Here is a 22,163-nt window from a genome sequence, read left to right on the forward strand (position 1 = left end):
CCTGTACAATTGAACGCCTCCAACGTTGTGGATTGAAAAAGAACGACATATAGCAGGAAAGGTCAGGTGTCCCAATACTTTTGGAAATATAGTGTATATACGGACGTCTTTAGAGGAAGGTTGATCCTAGTAACAGATGTATTAATTAGAAAGTATGTGAGGCAGAACAGAAATTGAGATTTAATTGAAATTATGGAATTCATTTCATTTGTCCATATATTTATTATTTCACACTGTTTGAAATTATATATTTTATATTACACTTTTTGAACTTCAATATTTCAACTGTGTGATTTGATTTATTAGTATTTCTTGTGATGTAATGAATTCATAGGGTTTTTTTTTCTTTTTACCATGAAGAATTCTATGGAAAGTGTAAGCATTGTGTTATGTTTATGGACATGAAATGGTTAACAGAGAAGTATTTGTAACTAACCGAGCTGTATGTTCCTCCTCCTCTCACCCTCACACAGAACTGGGAAGTAACTCTAACTGAAAGTGTGTGAGTTCTTGAAAATGGCTCAGGCTAGTATTTCAGTAGATCAGGACCAGTTTGTCTGTCCACTATGTCTGGATTTCCTGAAGGATCCAGTGACTATCTACTGTGGTCACAGTTTCTGTAAGATGTGTATCAATGACCACTGGGATCAGGAGAATCAAAAAAGTGTCTACAGCTGTCCTCACTGCAGAGATAATTTCACTCAAAGACCTATTCTTCGCAGAAACAGTATGTTGGCTGAATTGATGGAGAAGCTGCAGACAATTGAAGTCCAAGCTCCTTCTCATGCTCACTGTTACGCCGGACCTGGTGATGTGGAGTGTGATTTCTGCACTGGAAGAAAACACAAAGCCGTCAAGTCCTGTCTGGTGTGTGTGGCTTCTTACTGTGAAATTCATCTGAAACCTCATCTCGAACGTCCTGCTTTGAAGAAGCACACATTAATTAAAGCGTCAGGAAAACTACAAGAGAAGATCTGCTCTGAGCACGACGAAGTGCTGAAGATCTACTGCCGGACCGATCGAACCTGCATCTGTTATCTGTGCATGATGGATAAACACAAAGGACACGAGACCGTCACGGCTGCAGCAGAACGAGCCGAGAAACAGGTAAAAATAAGAAAACGTTAAAAAGTTAAATCCTTTTATTTGTTGTGTTACAATGATTATTTATAGTCATTAATTGTCTATTAAAATTTCACCAGACCAGTTAGTGAAGATCTCAAAAAAATTCACTAACGAGTTAGTGAAGATTCCAACAGTCTACAACACCCAACTGCAGCAGGGTGGGGCAGGTCTTACCAGAAACATTCTCACAGAAAGGAAGTGCAAGACTAAGAAAAAGAAAAAGTAAACAAAAACAAATCTGTTACAATAATATACTGTATATAACTGTATATATACTGTATATATATATATATATATATATATATATATATATATATATATATATATATATATATATATATATATATATACACACACAGTATATTATTATATAAGGTACCTGCCTTATATATATTTAGGGCAGGTACTGATGTAGGTGAGGAGACCTGGGGTGCAGTCAGCGTTCACATTCATCCCAAAGGTGTTCAGTAGGGATGAGACCAGAGCTCTATAGCAGACCACTCAAGATCTTCCTCTTCAAAGCATGTAAACCAGTTCTTCAAGGCGCTCACTTTGTGCACAGGGGCATCACCATGCTGGAACAGGTTTGGGTTTCCAAGTTCAATTGAACACAAAATTTTAAATATAGCGCCATCTAAAGACATTCAAATTGTACGTCGCTCTGGATAAGGGTGTGTGCTAAATGCCGCAAATGTAAATGTAAATGTACAAAAAAAAAATGTGAACAAAAAAAAAAATCTTGATATTATTCAAACATGCATAATTTTTTTTTATTATATTTGCCATCTGCAGTTGTGGTGCTGGTTTTCTGATGGTCCTGACTTTTATGTTTGATCCAGGAAAAAAAAAGTGCTCTTTCAAATCGAGAAAAAAAAAAAAAAATTAAACAAGAATTCAAAATTATATAGAGAAAAACGACATTGAAAACTGTAACATTTAAATGCTAACACAAACAAGAAACTTGCAGCAAATGATTCGAAAACAGGAAGCTACGTAGCATGTCGCTGCTTGCTAGTTTGATAGTGTGCTTTAATGGAGTATAACATTTCATTACTGGATACTGTTTCTTCTTCAAACATTAGAAAAAAAACTCTGAAACATACCACTGTGGCACTATTCCATTCACAGTCCAAGATGTTTACCTTTAAATGAACTAGAAAGTATGTGTAGCACTGCATTTGCAGTTCATATAAGGTTTATAATGTGTAGCTGCAAAGTCATGACAGGAATATTTATTAACTCATCATGAACTGACCCTAGTAAATGAGAAATCAATGGTGAGTTTATAATTATTGGCCCCTCCAAGTAAAATACAATAATAGTTCATTATTTAGTGTTGTGATAATCAAGTATTAATTAATAAGTTTAAACTTTAAAAAGTTCGATCTGAAGTATTACTACATATAAACTACAAAAGGATGTCAGGATCTGGCGGGGTTCTCAAGCTAGGATTATGTTTGTTCCCCACCAGATGTCGCCAGAGTCGCACATTAGTTCTCAACGCTTCCACTATTTACCAATAGTCCTTTGTGTAGTTAAGTTCTAATTAATGTCCGAGTTTCCTGCTTGTTGATGTTTTGTGGTCTGTGTCCTGTCTTTTCTTTTTTTTTTTCTCTCTCTCTCTTTTTTTGGCAGTGCTGTCCTTTTCTGTGTTGCCCGTCTTTGTGAGTTCATGTTTTTTTTTTCTTTGCTTTTTCTGAGAGACTTAGTTTATGTATTTTTCATGAATTACAGAGAACATTCTGTATTTTCTGTTTTAAATTGTGGACCGATTTTGCTTTATCATTTTTGTTGGATTTTTGCGGACCTGAGATTTTTTTGGATTTATATTTGCTGTTTTCTATTTTGGTGAAATGGATTTTCCATAATATTTGAGTTTGTCTCTGCTTTTGGGTTCACAAACCTCCCTGTATCAAACTGCTAGGACTCTCACACAGATCACTTTGTTTCAAGCCCTGTTTGTGTCATTTAGCCTAATACAATAAAACATATGCTGGTCTGATTTAGGTACTTAGATATAAGCTAAAAGAGATTAATAGAATTATACAGTTGAACTTGACTGGTTTGTCCTCAGAATATGCTGAAGGAGGACCACATAAGATTGCAGAAGAAAATCCAGGAGAAGCAGAAGATGGTACAGGAGTTGAAACAGGCTGTGAACATTATAAAGGTGAGTAGTAAACAGAGACTGAGCTGCTCCTAGAATCACACACAACATGGACATCATGGAGTCATTTAGAGTCCCAGTAAAAGAAAGAATGATAAATTACCTTTACACCTTTTGTGTATTTTCCAACAGCTTAATGCACAGACATCAGTAGATGACAATGAGAGGATCTTTACTGAGATGATCAGCTCCATAGAGAAAAAGCGCTCGGAGGTGACAAAGCTGATCAGAGATCAGGAGAAGGCTGAACTGAGTCGACCTGAACGACTCCTGGAGCAACTGGAACAGGAGATTTCTGATCTTCAGACGAGAATCACTGAGCTGGAGCAGCTTTCACACACACAAGATCACATCCATTTCCTTCAGGTAACCTCACATACACTCTAAAACATGGGTGCCCAATATGTCGATCACGAGCGACCGGTAGATTCCAAAATTAGTATGGGTATAAATATGAGTCCTTTTTTTTCCCTTTTACTTTCCAAATTACCTTGTTTGCATGTTGTTTTCTCTAGGCTTTAGTTTCTGGACGCCAGTCTCCTACAATACTAAAACCATATTTCCACACATCGAGCATCACTGTCCATCAACATCTCTCATTTGATGGAGTGAGAAATTCTCTCTCAGACCTGAAGAAGAGATTCAAGGAATTCTGTGAGGAGGAATTTAACAAAATCCCTCCACAAGGTATGAAGAACTGCTTCTGCTGGAGAAACACAATAATGGATGTTCATTTTTTTACATGACTTGATGAAGCTTTTTGTCTTTATTTCCATTTTTTTCTCCACAGTTGCAGCTGTTTATGTTATTTCACCGCAAGAGCCACAAAGCAGAGAAGATATTTTGAAATGTACGTCTTACCTTATGTCAAGTGCACATTGTGCGATCTTTAATAGTTCTTCGCGATTGTCGCTTGTCAGACGCGCTAACACACAATCCCCATGTCACACTGTAGGATCTCGGCTGTCATAAAGTCAGACTGAAAAATAAACCTGTAATCACTAAACATTTGTTTTACTGATACGGCAAGTCTAAAATCAGGCACCAAAATCCGCCATGATGCACAAATCCGGCAATTAAAACCATCCGTGTGGAAACATAGCAAAGGTTCAGACTCATATGTTTTACATCATCAATCCGTGACACGTTTTCTTTTGCCGATGGTAGCTGGTAGCGAACAAACCCAAAAAAATTATCTGTAGCATTAATTTGGTTTATGACATGTTTTGATAATAAAAACATCACTCAAACATTCCCTCCATAACTCAATAAGTTTCCCTTCTTGCTCTACTGTCCACCTGACTCGTTTCCACAATTTTCCTGAGGTAATTTGTTGCGCTAATCGCATCATCAGGTTCGGCGCTCCTATTGGTTCTTGGTTTGACGGCTATCGTAGGAGATTGGATAGACACTGCAGGTCATTGTGTCCATCATTCGGCTTTTGGTGAACATGTCAAACCAGCGATCAAAGACTACAGTTTTTAATTTACGATTATCGGAATGTTTAAGGATATTTAGGTCTCAGACGACCAAATCGTGGCCAAAAAATGTGCACCTGGCTTAACACAAACATACACACAGTCCACACGTTTTTTTTACCCATATACACACACAGATATATGTATAACTGGTCTCTCAACATTCTTACACTTTTCATTTTGGTTTTCTCTTTTATTTCAGATTACTGTTACCTGACACTGGATCCCAACACAGCACATCGTAACCTCATTCTGTCTGAGAAGAACAGAGAAGTGAAATACAGTACAAGCGATCAGAAGTACTTTGATAATCCAAATAGATTTAACTGTATATGGCAAGTGTTGTGTAAGGAGAGTGTGTGTGGACGCTGTTACTGGGAGGTGGAGTGGCGCAGTGATGGAGGTGTGGCCGTATCAGTCTCATATAAAGACATCAGCAGGAAAGGGCGGGGTGATGAATGTAGGTTTGGACACAATAATCAGTCTTGGAGTTTGTGGTCTTCTTCATCTTCTCTCTGTTTTTATCACAACAACAAAAAAACGGATCTCGAAGTTTCATCGTCCTCCAGGTTAGGGGTGTTTGTGGATTACAGTGCAGGAACTCTGTCCTTCTACAGCGTCTCTGACACCATGAAGCTCCTCCACAAAGTCCACACCACATTCGCTCAGCCTCTATATGCTGGATTTGGGCTCTACTGGGGGTCGGCTTCTACTGTGAGATTGTGTGATCTAAATGAAAGTGTGTAGATGATTCATGTAAAATTCCTGCAGGTTGCCATGTTGTTGCTAAAACGTCACAAAGATTTTGAGACAAACTGCTAAAATGTAAAAGAAAACTGATCTAATAAAATTTTGTGGTCTTTACTTTGTAAAATCCTATCAATTTGTATAAAAACATATTTTTTATTAAATAACTATTATTCACTATTGAAACATTTTTTACAAATAAAAAATACATACAAATAAAGTCTACATTTGTTGCCTGTATTTTGTTAATCCCTTATTCATCCTGGATGATGACTGACCAGCAGATGGCGCCATATCAATACATTTATACTTGCGATTTTTTTTTCTTCTTTTATTAAAATGTAAAAAAAAAAAAAATGTACAGAATATTTATGTTTCAAATGTCAGACAAACTTTTAATTCTGAGGACATCGTTTGTCAGGAATTGCTGCTCTTTTGCTACACAAAGGAATTTTTTAAATATATAATTATTTATTTTTAAAATATTTTATTTAAATGATATCATTTACTATCAATAATTTCACAGTTGGTAATTTATGGTTTGTGATAGTCACTAATTATTTTCTTCAAAAACATATCTTAATATAATATTTGTCTGGGTAACTGTATCTGTCTGCACTCTTACTGGTTTATATTTGAAATTAAATAAAGGAACGTATTTTTTGTATCTTTTTTTTAGTTTTTATATGTTTATTGTAATACTTTACTCGGTTTAAAGTTTGTAAATGTCATAAAGTAAGTATGTTTTTAATATATTATAACGGTGTCTGTGTGTCTGTGCTGATTGTATATATAATAATTGTATAATTTGTCCTGTACAATTGTGTGCCTCCAGCTTGTGGTAACAGTTTCAAAAGGTAAAGGTCAGGTGACCCAATACTTTTGGCAATATAGTGTGTAGTGGATAGATAGATAGATAGATAGATAGATAGATAGATAGATAGATAGATAGATAGATAGATAGATAGATAGATAGATAGATAGATAGATGGATGGATGGATGGATGGATGGATGGATGGATGGATGGATGGATGGATGGATATATGACTGTTTGATACAATGTGTGTTGAAACAGACAAACGGGGAAGTAGCAAGTGTCATTTCAGTGGAAACAATTTCTTAATAATATATGTGGTGTGTGTGTGTGTGTGTGTGTGTGTGTGTGTGTGTGTGTGTGTGTGTGTAAGAGAGTGGGATTGCATTTAAACACATTGAATCTTTTCTGTGGTCATTACTGCAGTTTGAACATTAGCGAGTGTGAATTGTAATCTTTAGATCTTAAGAATGCAGTGTTTTTATCTTCTCCTTCTTCTCCACATCACCACAGGTGAGTATGCTGTTCTCTCGCTCTTTATCTAATTCAATAAAATGACTTAGTCGTCTGCACATCTGGTTAAACTGACCTGCGATTGCTGTAAAACAATTTATTTTCGATCAAAATCAAATTTATATTAATAACAATTTAATAACTCGTCTACATGTAGCCGGAAAAAATAAACCAAATGGAACAAATCCAGACTAATAAAACCCACAAGTTACGTGTGGGTAGATTTTGCTGTCTTATTTATATATAGAGATAGATGTCTTAATTTTAATGCCTCATAAGTGTCATTCCATCATAGACAGATAGATAGATAGATAGATAGATAGATAGATAGATAGATAGATAGATAGATAGATAGATAGATGATAGATAGATAGATAGATAGATAGATAGATAGATAGATAGATAGATAGATAGATAGATGGATGGATGGATGGATGGATGGATGGATGGATGGATGGATGGATGGATGGATGGATATATGACTGTTTGATACAATGTGTGTTGAAACAGACAAACGGGAAGTAGCAAGTGTCATTTCAGTGGAAACAATTTCTTAATAATATATGTGGTGTGTGTGTGTGTGTGTGTGTGTGTGTGTGTGTGTGTGTGTGTAAGAGAGTGGGATTGCATTTAAACACATTGAATCTTTTCTGTGGTCATTACTGCAGTTTGAACATTAGCGAGTGTGAATTGTAATCTTTAGATCTTAAGAATGCAGTGTTTTTATCTTCTCCTTCTTCTCCACATCACCACAGGTGAGTATGCTGTTCTCTCGCTCTTTATCTAATTCAATAAAATGACTTAGTCGTCTGCACATCTGGTTAAACTGACCTATGCGATTGCTGTAAAACAATTTATTTTCGATCAAAATCAAATTTATATTAATAACAATTTAATAACTCGTCTACATGTAGCCCGGAAAAAAATAAACCAAATGGAACAAATCCAGACTAATAAAACCCACAAGTTACGTGTGGGTAGATTTTGCTGTCTTATTTATATATAGAGATAGATGTCTTAATTTTAATGCCTCATAAGTGTCATTCCATCATAGACAGATAGATAGATAGATAGATAGATAGATAGATAGATAGATAGATAGATAGATAGATAGATAGATAGATAGATAGATAGATAGATGATAGATAGATAGATAGATAGATAGATGCATTTCTTTTCCTGCACTATGTGAAGAAACATAGCAACTGGAAATAATGGAAACTGTTGCATCACTACTTGTGATGTGTGTGTTTCTGTGTATGTGTGTCTGTGTGTGTGTGTGTGTGTATGTGTGTGTGTGTGTGTGTGTGTGTGTGTGTGTGTGTGTGTTGAGTAAATGTGAGGCTGCATTTCAACAAAGTCAAATCTCTCTCAAAAAACAAATCTCTCTCTCTCTCTCTCTCTCTCTCTCTCTCTGTTCTCCTATTTAATAAGTAATTTAATAACTATTTTAGTAATTACCACTTAAAGCCTTTAAAGCTTAAAATCTTGTAGAAATCGTATTTCTGGTGTGGAAATGTAAAGTACACACCGAACAGATAAAAAAAAAGAGGAAATGAGTAAATTCTCCACCTAAGAACTGTGACTTTTTTTATTTCGTGATTTCCTTTCACAATTTCATCTTCAGTTACATTCCTACTTTAGTGAGTTTAGGAGGTACAGGTGGTCTGTAGTTCTGTAGAGTTGCTGCAGATGGTGAACTGCTCATTAACAGATCATTAACTGGTGTGTTCCTACAGGCTGCAGACTGGAAGGTAATAGAAAGACGATAAAACAGATCACTTCATACACAGGAGACTCAGTGCTGCTGCCCTGCTCCTGCACTGACCTCCACACCAAACCTCAGAACTTCACATGGAGGAGATATTCAAATGGAAGATACACTTATGATTGGGTACAGATATCTTCTGAGAGTGAACAGTACAAAGACAGATTTCAGCTGGTTAATGATCACAGTTCAGGAAATCTCTCTCTGCTCATATCACACCTGACTGTAGAGGATGGAGGAGTTTACAGGTGTGACACAGAGAGTGAACACAGAGTCATCAGACTCACTGTTGAAGGTAAATAACTCATTTTTATTCACAATGTTACTTCAGTGATAATCTCATGACAGATTCATCTGATGTTGTAACAGTAATGCAGCATGTTGATGTTTGTTTATTCTCCAGGTTGCACACTGAATCATGAGACAGTGGATGTGACTGGATATGTGGGACATTCTGTTCTTCTGCCCTGCTCCTGCTCTCAACTACAAGCCAAACCACAAACTCTCACATGGACCATTTATAAAGAATCTAATTACAAAGAAATCTTTCCAAAGGACCAGACAAATCACTACACACACAGAGTTCAGCTCTTTAATGATCATCCTCCAGGAAATCTCTCTCTACTCATATCACACCTGACTGTAGAGGATGGAGGATTTTACAGGTGTGACATCATCAACAGCGTTAAGGACATCAAACTCACAGTAAGAGGTAAATCAATCTCTTGTGTATAAACTCTTGTATAATAAACACTTGTCGCAATTTCAAGACTACGTCTGTTAAGGTTTTGGTTCATGTTCTGCCCCTCATTGGTTTTTATGACAACGATTTTATGCTATCAATTTATACTATTATACAATGTGTGTGCTAACATTCTTCTATGTCTGACTATCGTTCCTGAATCTATTTATAATGGATTCAATATTGACAGATGCCCCAATAAGACCCCCAGTTCAAACAACTTCCAAACCGGGTATTAAATACAACTTTAATAGAAAATCTTTTTTTTTATAACAGATTAATGCTTTACCTCAATCCTAGATCTCAAAATCACTTATTTTTGTCTTTTGTTTTTTGTTTTCAGTTACAAAACCAGGCCTGGTGACCAGTAACTACACAAATCCACCATCTGAAGCATCTAAAAATGGTATAAATCAATAATCTTTTTTTTTGTGACCTTTAACATCCTGTTTTAAAGCATATTTTGCATCCAACTTCTAGCAAATAGGATAGAATTTTATTTCATTCATATTTTTCTAATAGAGATTCATCCTTGATAAGAGTAAAGGTGTGTTTGTGTAGAAACATGTTAACTTAATAAACAAACTACAGTCCAGACTTAAGTCCAAACTAAAAACTTTTGGCACATTCTGAAATGAAAAACATGACAAAGAAGACCAGGACTGTTGATCAGCTAGAATTCTGTACCAGACACAACATTCCCCTCACAAAACTCCAGCAACTGCTTTCCTCAGTTTTCAGAGGTGCAGCATCAACACAACATCCTGATCTTTTCTTTCTGTAGGGTTGTATATAAATACAAATTTTATATAATTCTGTTAAGAATTGATTATATGAAGGATTGTAACTTCTGATAAGAAATGATACAAGGAATTGCAAATCTCCAACCCCCTTGATGGAAATCACTCCATCTTCTCCATTAAAATTTCCATTATTGTTTCCTTCAATAGGCATAAAATGAATGTAATACAGTGAACAGTGTAAACATTGATAATGTTCTGGCTGATGCTGATGAGTTCCTTTCAGAGTCGCTTCCCTTCGTCCCCTTCGCCTTGGTGACTGTGATCTTTCTGCACATCATTGTGGGTGTGGTTTACTACACCACCAGAAACAAAGGTACTTTTAAAGTCTAGCAAATGTTACAACTATGTGGAAGATTGTCTTCCACCTACACACTATTTTATTTTCATGAACTGAGCGTTTCTTGTTTTTTTACCCTCCAGGTTCTAATACAGTTCATTACAGCAGAGGTGATGGAGATGGAACACTGAGTCTACAGTAGAGATGAACATCAGCAGAAGAACACGCATGTAACAGTGAGCAGTGACAGACTTACACACCTGATTAACAGACCAGAGAGCAGTTTGGTCCTCAAGATGACTGTAATTTAGAAAACCGATTGTAATTGAATTTGTTTGATCGCACACTTGGGACCAGTCCCAGGCTCTATATTGTCTAAAAGTGTATTAAAGCCGGTCTGAATGTAGTGTAGCTTTGTTTTATATTTACAAATTGTTGTTTACAATACTTAACATTTAATTAATGCTTTTTTATGCCCAACTGTACAACATTTATTGTTGAATCTGTTGTATATGCTTCTGTTGTTATCTTTATTTTATATATTATATAAAATGCTTTGCATCAAATAACAAATTACACACAAGCTTTTAGAATTTTAAACGTGTTTAATTTATTTAGAATAAAAAAACAAATCATATTTATTGTTATTTAATTCTGTGCATTTCCTCTATAGCGTTCATTAATCGATACATACATTGGAGACAAAGACAGATGGAGACAGCAGTGATACAGATATTGACAAATACATGGGGTCAGAAAGACAGTAGTTGATAGAGAGACAGAAATATGGACAAAATAGACAAAGAGAGTGAAAGGTAGACAGAAAACTGCAGACTGAGTAATACAGCTGAAGAAAGATGGAGAAACACTACAAGTGTGAAAGACCAACAAAGACATGACTTTGAGACAGAGACACATACAGAGACAGATATAGAGATAAGACTGAACAATGTAGATCTGTTTTGTGTGTGTCTGGCCTAAAATACTAATAATCTCATAGACCTGTTTGATCTCTTAGTTCAAGACTAACCGAATCGTTGCAGATGAAGAGAATATGCAGAAAAAAGCATACAAACAATCTAACAAGCAGATGATTAGAGTGTAAAAGGTTTAAAAACTTACCCGAATATTAAAACCGTTTTATATGTTCATTATTTGTCTGAGGTTATTTTGTGCAGAAGGCACACATGTTCCATCATGTGAGAATGACCACTGCTGAAAGAGAATGAAAATGTGCATTTAAATTGTAATAGTTTTACATTTGCTTACATTTGCTTAATTACAGGTGGGAATTGTAAGAAACGTATTTCCACCAGCAGAGGGCGGAAGTTGTCAGTAAGTTGAATTTGTTTGCCTTTTGATTTGGCGAAACAAATAAATAAATGGGAATACGGTAGTTTGCTGAAAAATATCAGATATTTTTAACATAATTATAAATAAGTAAATGCAAAAATAAATAATTTTTTGTCTTTGTCTATCTATCTGTTTATTGATTTATTTATTAATTCCACATTTCTTCATTCATTTTATATATATATATATATATATATATATATATATATATATATATATATATTATATATGTACATATATATGTATATATAGTGGAACCCACTTATCTTGACCTCGGTTAACTCGACAACCCTATTAAGTCGACGTTTTTGAAGTGGAACCGCCAAATTCTCGCTTTGTCTAAGCATTTTTTTATTGGTTATGTCGACTTTTTTATGTCGCCGAACCCTAATATCTCGAGCACAAGGGGGGGGAAATTTGCCATTTAACGTCAGTTATGTCGATCGGCGCTGTGCAGCCGCAGAAGAACTCGCGAAAGTGGCGGAGAAATCAAGCCTTACAAATGCTACAGGTGTTTGTATTGTATACTGGTGAATCTCTGCTGTTAGTTAGTGCACATATGCCTTTTGTTGTTAAATGTTATGTGATGAACGGGAGGCGAAAGCTGTGCTTGGTAGGAGCGCAGCGCGGAACGTGGGATGAGCAGCAAAAGCATAGAATGAACACCGGCAGGATCTGGGGGAATCCGCGATGTGCTTTGGGAAGAAAAGCGCAGCCGTTGAGAGAGTGCTGGTGGGAAGACACGTACCGGGATAGCATGAGCGATAACAACGACCGCCGTAAACCAAAATATACCAATAATAACGGACGGTGAGAGTGTGGAAGTTTAAATAGGAGCTGGTGATGATGATAAACGAGCACCATATGTGCGCGATTGAAGCCGGGAGCTTCAGAGAAAGCGACCGAGAAAGCACCTGACACGCTGAAGGGGGCGTGGCAGGTGGATTCCTGACAGTTAACAAACATGTATGTAGATTTTTATAGCATGCCTTCATCAAACAAATCGCAGCAACGCTGTTGTGTAAAAAAACCCTCCAAAAACACGTGCATGCACATTCTCATTTATTAACGCACATCATGTACATAAAGAAATTTCAAGCACGTTAATATACTGCCGCCATATTGATTTTCGTTTATCTCGATCATCGGTTATCTCGATGCTTTTTGGCGACCCCCTAGGACATCGACATAACCGGGTTCCACTGTATGTATATATATATATATATATATATATATATATATATATATATATATATATATATATATATATATATATATATATATGGCGGACTTGCATTTGGTACCTGAGCCTTCAGTGGGGACTTTGCCGACTTAACCCACCTCTTAATACCACCACTATCACATCGCAATTACAGAAACCATCAATACTATACAAAAACGCAATATAACAACATGTGGCATTACAGAGAGAGGCATTTCACATATGGAGGTGAAAACCATTTTACTGAAGCAAGCTCCAAACCTCTACACTACTACCGCAACTGTGCACCTACATCATCTGGAGCAGTTCAGAATATTTGTCTAATAACATGTCAAAAACATAAAAAATGTAAATAAAATACAACCAACTCTCCAGAGATGCAGACTCATAATGTTCAGCGCCCCTCAGAGGCTGTAATCCAGTTGTACCACTCGTATTCACTGGTCTGGAAGTGGTGATCAAACCCTTTCCTGGGCTGAGACACACTAGCTAGCTTCGAGGTTGGCCGACCTTCTCACCATGTCTAACTTTTCTTTAAAAAACGATTTTTAAGTATGTCTGAGACCAAATTAATTTCTCTTCCTCCGTAGGCATAAAAAAGTCTAACTCAGATGTATTAATGTGTGCAGAGCTACACACGTGTTTTACCAGTCGAACTTGGCTGTAACAGTTTCCCTCTGACCAACCAATCAGAGGACGGAAAAATGCTGACGCTATTCTGGGCCAGCTAGCTGCCCTGTGAGACAAATATGAAATCTGATTCTTTAAAGAAACAGAGCTATTTATTTAATAGACTATGGTAAAAAGGCCAGCAGTACTGACTCTAAAGGCTCTGAGCAGATTAGATTGATATGGCAGCACATAGAGGCTGAAATCTGATTGGACCAAAAAATTTAACAACCACATACATGTACTGGAAGCAGTGCAGTGAAGAGAAACGCTACGAAATGAAGGGAATAAACTGTTGGGAATAAATTAATTCAATTTTATGGAAAAAAATTTAATTTAGGTTTAAATGTAGGTCAGTGCTTCTGATAGTGTTTAGGCCAACAGAGAAGGCTTTGCTGGCCCTGATGGCCCAACATTAAAATATTTTTTTTACTTCAGGCCAGTAAATGTTAATAGGGTAGGCTGTCCTAACCTCATTCTAATGCAGGATTGGTCAACAAAGTAAAAAATACGAGAGAAAATTTGAAAATGGGGTGAAATACCTGATGCCATTTAAAAATAAGTGTTAAATAAAATGTTTTTAATGTTTACGATTTGTCTGAGGTTATTTTGCAGAGAAGACATAAAGGATCCATCATGTGAGAGTGGCCTCTGCTGGAAAAGAACAGAAATGCCCTCATCACATAAATGTAAAGGTAACACACAAAACAAATCTACTCTATATATGGGTCTATTTATATTCTGATTTGATATTAAATGTCTTATTTAAGTCATTTTCTTACTTCATTACAGTGTTTGGGAATTGTTTTGTTTTTAATGCTTAGTTTGCACTTCCTGTAATAACAATTCTTGTGGATGTGTGAAGATGTTAAAGGAGTTCGAGTTCACATTAAAATTGCACCTGTGCTTTTTTCTTCTCATCATAAAGCTTCAATTCATCAATGGTGAGTCTCTCTCTCTCTCTCTCTCTCTCTCTCTCTCTCCCTCTCCCTTACACTCTCTCTCCTGTGTAGGTTGATTGTGGTGTGATATTTGGCCTTAAAGAACTGTTCAGGTGCTGTTGGGATCAGAGTTGTAGTGCTAAGTTTGCACTTCCTGTGGAAGTGTACATTGTGTATCTTCATGGTCAGTGGGGTGGAGTCACGTGACCCGGTGGAAACTGGTCAGTGGGGTGGAGTCACGTGACCCGGTGGAAACTTTATTTTTCTGCAGATAGTTTACCTTTGATGGGCATTTATTGGTTATATGCAACATTAGAATAATTATATCTCCTTTGCTTTGATTTTGTGTGTTAACTGTAGCAGTGTGTCAATATAATATATAATATATAATAATATACTGTGTGGAAAACAGGAACAATGTCATCACAGTTATTGTTAAATTTGATATAAAATTATAAAACATAATGTAAGTTTTATTGGTGCAGTAACCATGAAAGGCCACTAGACTGAGAAGTCAGATCAGTAATGCAGTAGACTGCAGATTACTGTCACTATATCATGCTTTATCTTATTTTCAATATTTAATACAATGCATGTTTGCAAGAAAGGAACGTTACATTTTATGTTTAAGGCATGAAAATGAATACTTTTTTTATAGTTTATTGTCATTAGATGATTTTATTGCATAGACTCAGTGCTGCTGTAGAAAAGACATGAGAAACTTCTTCTGTTCTGTGCTTAAGGCCATGTTGCTACATTTGCCCTTCCTGTGTGAACTGTGAGTGTGTGAATGTGATCTATAGAGTGTTCATTATGATCAGACGTGGTGCAGCAGTCAGTCAGTGTGTGTTCAGCTCTAATACAGTCTTTGGATTAATGTGTGGGTTCTGGTCCTCAGTAAGAATGCAGGTGTGTTTTCTTCTCCTCCTCATACAGCTTCATATCACTGAAGGTGAGTCTGCTCTCTCTCTCTCTCCTCTTTTAAATATATACAAGAGTTTATCATTAAAAGCCTTAAACAGCCTAAAGCAGTCAACTTTCTCATGATATAGAAATGTAAAGTGCACACTGAACCGATGATCTCTTCATCATGGCACCTGTAAGTGCCATGGGACCATGGGATCTATTTATTAGGCAGCAAGTAAACATTTTGTCCTCAAAGTTAATGTTAGAAGCAAGAAAAATGGGCAAATGTAAGGATTCGATCGAGTTTGACGAAGGCCAAACTGTCAGGTATCTTATGAACATTACTGAATTAGTAATGACAGACTCTGAGTTAATAAAAATGCTGATGTGTTTTTTTATCTTCTGCTTCTTCTCCACCTCATTGAAGGCGAATCTGCCACTTAAATCCAGTGGATTATATTTCCAGATCTATCATTTATTCCAGAAAATTGTCAGGGCAGTGACCATGCGTAGGAAGCGCAAGTAACCTCAATCATCGTTTATTTTACATTCAGCACACAAACACAAATTTTTGGAGATAGACCGTAATGCGTAAAGCGAGTGGGATCCGGAACAAATTTGTAATCCTCGAGCAAGGAGCATGAACCAGAGGGGAATGCTGGCGGTCAGGAATCTGGTAGGTCACTTTAGTTATCTAGTAGATCCGACAGCAAGTGAGGCGGAACTGGGACTTTTTAAAGAGGTAAGGTAACGAGGGACAGGTGTCGGTGATTAGCGCCGGGACCGGCTGAGAGAGAGTCATGGAGTAATATGTGGCAGGCGGATCCCTGACAAAAACATATTGTTAAATATTGCTCACTTTAAATGTTTTTTTCTTTGTGAATCTTCCAGACAAACTTTAGGAACAAGAGTAAATGAATAAATTCTCCACCTCAGATACTGAATTGTGACCTTATTTATTTATTTACTGCATGTTTTCTGTTTACAATTTCATCTTCAGTTACATTCCTACTTTAGTGAGTTTAGGAGGTACAGGTTGTCTGTAGTTCTGTAGAGTTGCTGCAGATGGTGAACTGCTCATTAACAGATCATTAACTGGTGTGTTCCTACAGGCTGCAGGCTGGAAGGAAATAGAGATAGAAAAGAGATCACTACATACACAGGAGTCTTAGCACTGACAGATTAATAACAGATTAATCTGATGTTGTAACAGTTCTGCAATATGTTGATGTTTGTTTATTCTCCAGTTTGCAGACTGAATAATACGACAGTGTATCTGATTGGATATGTGGGCGATTCTGTTCTTCTGCCCTGCTCCTGCACTGAACTACAAACCAAACCACACACTTTCACATGGACCTTTTATAAAGAATCTAATTACAAAGAAATCTTCCCAAAGGACCAGACAAATCGCTACAAACACAGAATTCAGCTCTTTAATGATCATCCTCCAGGAAATCTCTCTCTACTCATATCACACCTGACTGTAGAGGATGAAGGATTTTACAGGTGTTGGATCATCAAGAACAATAACTATAAGTACATCCATCTCACAGTAAATGGTAAAACAGCTTCTTGTATATAAACTATAGGAAACTGATTCCAGTGTCTTGATAAAATATCTGAAATATTTTGACTACTGCTGTATAATAAAAAGCCTTTAAATATGTCTGCTACATCTGCTAAGGTTCTGTTTCATGTTCTGCCCCTCATCTGTATTTCTGATTATTATTGTATATTATTTGTGTGTGTTTTCTGACCCACATTCATATCCGATTATGATTCCTTGATTAATTTCTATTGAACGAAATATATCTCTCCTTGCAGAGGCTACAAAAAAGACCTTCACGATCCACAACAACAATCCAAACAACTTCTAAACCAGGTACTAAACACCACTGTAACAGAAAGTGTTTTTTTTAGTGCTGGTTACTGCTTTACCTTAGAGCAAATCTCAACCACTAAACTTGAAAACTACACCAATTTTTGTCCTTTCTTTTTTGTCTCAGCTACAATAAAAGTGATCAAAGTTAGATCAAACTTGTCAAACAAGCATTCAAGCCGAGTTTTAACAAGTTTCAGGAGAGTTTATTCGTTTCAAAATACATTATCCATGGTTTGATTTTTTTTTTTACTGTATTCTAAAGATTTGTAATCTTTTATGAGTTCGAAAGCCTGAATCTCTGATGGTATGGGGTGCATTAGTGCCTATGTAATAGTCAGCTTGCATATCTAGAAAGGCACATCAGTGCTGAGAGGGTAAGACAGGTTTTAGAGCAACATATGCTTCTATCCAGACAATGTCGTTTTTAGCAAAGGTCTTGCATATTTGTTGCTTTATCCTCATCATATTAACTTCACATATCCCAGCAATGTTAGGAGCTGGGTCAGAGAGCAGAATCAGCAATAATACAACACCCATGGAGCACTGAGGGTTAAGGGCCTTGCTCAGGGGCCCCAAGAGTGGCAGGTGATATCGAAGGATTGAACCCCAACCTTCCGATAAGTAACCCAAAGCCTTAACCACTGGGTTTCCACCTCCCAATACTTCTGCAAGGAAATGCTAAACTGCATGCTGCATCTGTTAAAACATAGCAGAAGTAGTGGAAGAGTAGTAGAAGAGTCTCTGTGTTGAACTTTCACCATCTGAAAACATCTGGCAAATTATGAAACAATAAACATGACAAAGAAAACCCAGGACTGTTGAACATCTAGAATCCTGTTTCAGGCACTAATTTCACAACATTCCTCTACCAAAACTCCAGCAACTGGTCTCATCCGCTCCCAGATGTATTTGTACTGTTGTTGTAGTAAACATGACCCTGTCCCAAATTTTCAATTTAAATCATTGCATTCAGTTTTTTTATTTACATTTTACCCTGTGTTCCAACTTTTGGATCTGCAAATTGATTAAATGATGGATTGGATCTTGCATTAAGAAATTATGAGAATTTGCAAATCTACAACCCCCTTGATGGAAATCACTCACACTATCAACCTGATCTTCATTTACACTTTCCATTATAGTTTCCTTTAAGTATAACATTCAGTGTAATACAGTGTAAACAGTGATAATGTTCTGGCAGATGCTGAGTCTCTTCCCTTCGTCCCCTTCGCTTCGGTGACTGTGATCTTTCTACACATTATCGTGGCTGTGGTTTACTGCACCACCAGAAAGAAAGGTACACACTTTCAACATCTTGTAATTTTACTACTCTGTACAAATGTGTACAAACACACCATTTTATCTTCATAAACTTGTTTAATTTACCATCCAGGTCCTAATACAGTTCATTACAGCAGAGGTGATGGAGATGGAACAGTGAGTCTACAGTAAAGAAGAACATCAACAGAAGAACACACATGTAACAGCAGTAACATACACCTGATTAACAGACCAGAGAGCAGCTTGTTACAGTACTTTCCACTTTATTCATGCTATTTCATTCTATTTAACATTACAATCTATTGTATATGCTTCCATTTTCTCTTTTCTTTGTGTAGTTAAAAAAAAATCACATTACTAAGGACCATAACATTGTACATTTTTCTCAAATCTTCGAAGACTTCTCTGTTAAATCATTCCAAAAAGCTTCTCATTGTATCACAAATAAGACACAACTGTTAAAACGTGTTTCAAATGTGTTTATTATATTTCGAATAAAAAAACACCTGAGAAAATGCAATCGTCCTGTCCCATATTTTATATATAACCCATAAGTTCTCTGTCTCACCTTAAAAACACTTTATTCCTTAATTCCTTGACATTAAATTTAACATGTCTTACCTACAGATACAGACAGATGACGACAGACAGACACTGGTAAACAAACAGACAGGAAAGCAGTGATACAGATATTGAACAAAACATGGAGTCAGAAAGACAGAAATAAACAGAGAGAGACAGAAAACAAACAAAGAGAGTGAAAGATACAGAGACTGGCAGGCTGATGGAGACAGAGGGGCAAGTAGACACAGACAAAGAGAGATGAATACAGGAGGAGAAAGATGGAGAAACACTAAATGAAAGAAAGGCCAACAAAGACATGACATTGTGACAGAAACAGATACAAGTCAGCACTTGAACATAAAATCTGATTTAGAACTGTTACACTCTGAGAATTTACTTTAACAGTTATATCAAGCGTTAAATGCACTTATCATGCAATAATGATGAGAATTGATTCACCAGAAGATCGATCGATCGATCTATCGATCTATCGATCTATCGATCTATCTATCTATCTATCTATCTATCTATCTATCTATCTATCTATCTATTTAGAGAGAAGACATAAAGGTCTACTTTCAGGAACTTGTGCTGCGTCGGCATGCTTTTGGAACGTGGCTACATTGTCGATGCTCTAAATAATGTGTTTCTCCCTGCCCCCGTTATATCACCTGGGGGTGGGGGTGGTGGGTGGATAGGGGACTGTGTAGACAGACACAGCTTTTGTGTGACTTTTGTGTGACGGTTGCCAGCACTGTGCTCGCATGCCCATGCGATCGCTCCTTTTCCAGCAGGCACTCTTGAAGTAGGGTGCCCCCACCCCAGTGGTTCTAGTCCCGCTCTCGCTGAAGCAGAGCGGCATTTCAGTTACTGGGGTTCGCTGATGGACCTCGCCAAAGGTTTGGACAAAGACTTGTCACTTTCTCTTACCTCCTCAGCCCGGGCCAGCTCCCGTTCGCAGGCATCGAGAGCATGCCTTTTGGCGGTTTCTCTCTCCTGCCATGAGAGCATGCAGCTCCACCTCTCATCCTTGGCTGAAGGGGGGGCTCGGCCCACCGTTTTAGCCCCAAGACCTTAGTGTATTCCAACATTGTTGGGCTTAGGGATTATGGCTATGGTGTCATGCAACGGGTTGAAGAGATGCTAGCAGGCTATCTCTCCCCAGGTGTGGCATCCTCTCTCAAGCATCCTCTCTCTGCACACCATGGCGGTGTTACAGGTATACCAAGCTGACCTGCTGCAGGAGTTGGATGTGGGAGATATCTTGGGTGGGAAGATACTAGAGCTCCGCAGGTTGTGTTTTAGATCAGATCCAAGGAATGGTTTTACTTTTGGGAACAAAGTGTACCAATATCGGATCCTTTCGTTCATCCTTGCCTTATCAATCTGCACCTTTACGAAATGTGTCGATGCGACTCTGGCTCCCCTGAGACTTCAGGGCATCCGTATCCTTAACTATATCGACGATTGGTTGATATTAGCTCGATCAGAGCAGTTAGCGGTCCTGCATCAAAATGTCGTTCTCGCTCACATGAAAGAACTGGGGTTTCAGCTGAATGCCTGGAAGAGTGTGCTCTCTCCATCTCGGTGTATATACGGGATTCAACGACTATGCTCGCACAGCTTTCTTCTGCCTGCGTTGTGTCCATCCATACGGCTAACAGGAAGGTCAGAGATTGGCAGTCACTCACTGTTTCAGAGCAGTTTCAGGCAGTTTCAGAGACTGCTTGGGTACATGGCAGCAGCATCCAATGTCATTCTACTTAGGCTCTTGTACATAAGACCATTTCAGTTGTGGCTTTGGCCCCATGGGTTTTCATGGAAGGGCAATCCCCTACGTATGATCAAGTTCACGCGGCGATGCCTACGTGCCTTAGATGTTTGGAGAGATCCCGGGTCCCTATTTCACGTCCCTGTGTAAGGAGTTTTCGGTCATTGCATAGTGCTAACGTCGGATAAGGTCCCACAAGCGCAAGGTCTATGAGAGAGTCCCCATCTGCTATATCATATCAATTGTCTGGAGATGCTGGCTGTACTGCTTGCTCTGAAGCATTTCCCCCTGGAACCACAGAGGCCATCATGTGTTGATCCACTTTGACAACACATCGGTGTTCTCATATATCAACCACCATGGGTTGGTCAAGGAGAGGCCTTCCTGCTTATAAGCAGACGCTCAACAGATAGATTGTTGATACTACTGTGTCCTCTTATGGGTCCTCTGGTCTCCCCACTCCATTCAGGGTCAGAGCGGACTCGGGTTTGGCAGCCTCTAAGGCATGGTCCTCTGGAGTTTCCGTCCAAGACCAAGACCTCTGCGACGCTGCGGGCTGGTCCACGCTGCTCACCTTTGTCAGGTTTTACCACCTTGACCTCTGTGCCACTCCTGGCACCTCTGTCCTTCAACATAGCTGCGCTCTTTCAGTCAGGGACTTGTCAGTATGGTGGTATTGGACTCTCCTTCCAAAAGCATTCTGACGCATCCTCAGTCCCTGAAAGGGAACATCCCTAGGTTAAGGGAACAACCCAAGTTCCCTGAGAGAACAAGATGCTGCGTCTCTATGCCACACCTCCAGAGTCCCTTTAGTGCTTACTTCTAAGTTACAGAATCTGACGCCGGCTTAACTCCATGGGCGTTTTATACTTTCTGGTTGTGACGTCACTCCTCCGGTGACAGACAACCTTCAAATCTACACTTCTTGTGGTTGTGCTTCCTGTGGAGGTGTGAAGATGGTAAACGAGGAAACTTGCAGTGGGAGTGTATAGAGTGTTTGTTATGATCAGACATGGTGCAGCAGTCAGTCAGTGTGTGTTTAGCTGTAGATCTCTCTTTGGATTAGTGGGTTCAAGTTCACATTATGAATGCAGCTGTGTTTTCTTCTCCTCATACAGCTTCATTTCACCAAAGGT

At 37.9% G+C, this 22,163-nt stretch overlaps 2 protein-coding genes and 1 long non-coding RNA gene across 4 annotated transcripts; all 3 read left to right on the top strand.

Annotated features, from left to right (window-relative positions):
- The first annotated feature begins 492 nt into the window (after positions 1-492).
- Positions 493-5,628, top strand: LOC124401397 (tripartite motif-containing protein 16-like). The gene is made up of 6 exons (XM_046873690.1): positions 493-1,107; positions 3,200-3,295; positions 3,425-3,658; positions 3,808-3,979; positions 4,083-4,142; positions 4,973-5,628. Exons 1-6 carry the CDS (start codon positions 517-519, stop codon positions 5,515-5,517), a joined length of 1,698 nt encoding a protein of 565 aa, XP_046729646.1. The 5' UTR covers positions 493-516; the 3' UTR covers positions 5,518-5,628.
- A 1,135-nt stretch (positions 5,629-6,763) lies between these two features.
- LOC124401439 lies at positions 6,764-11,821 on the top strand. 2 transcript variants are annotated; one of them, XM_046873769.1, is made up of 7 exons: positions 6,764-6,845; positions 8,585-8,908; positions 9,017-9,325; positions 9,546-9,587; positions 9,699-9,761; positions 10,382-10,471; positions 10,579-11,821. In XM_046873769.1, exons 1-7 carry the CDS (start codon positions 6,803-6,805, stop codon positions 10,635-10,637), a joined length of 930 nt encoding a protein of 309 aa, XP_046729725.1. In that variant the 5' UTR covers positions 6,764-6,802; the 3' UTR covers positions 10,638-11,821. The 2 variants fall into 2 exon arrangements, with proteins under 2 accessions (XP_046729725.1, XP_046729727.1); XM_046873771.1 differs by lacking the exon at positions 9,546-9,587 and having other exon boundaries at positions 6,765-6,845.
- Positions 11,822-15,350: 3,529 nt separating this feature from the next.
- Positions 15,351-19,132, top strand: LOC124401465. Its single transcript, XR_006928569.1, has 5 exons — positions 15,351-15,572; positions 16,774-17,088; positions 17,354-17,411; positions 18,613-18,708; positions 18,805-19,132. It is a non-coding gene; the product is annotated as an uncharacterized LOC124401465 (long non-coding RNA).
- The last annotated feature ends 3,031 nt before the right edge of the window (positions 19,133-22,163 follow it).

This window comes from Silurus meridionalis, chromosome 18 (assembly GCF_014805685.1).
Source record: "Silurus meridionalis isolate SWU-2019-XX chromosome 18, ASM1480568v1, whole genome shotgun sequence".
Lineage (NCBI taxonomy): Eukaryota > Metazoa > Chordata > Actinopteri > Siluriformes > Siluridae > Silurus > Silurus meridionalis.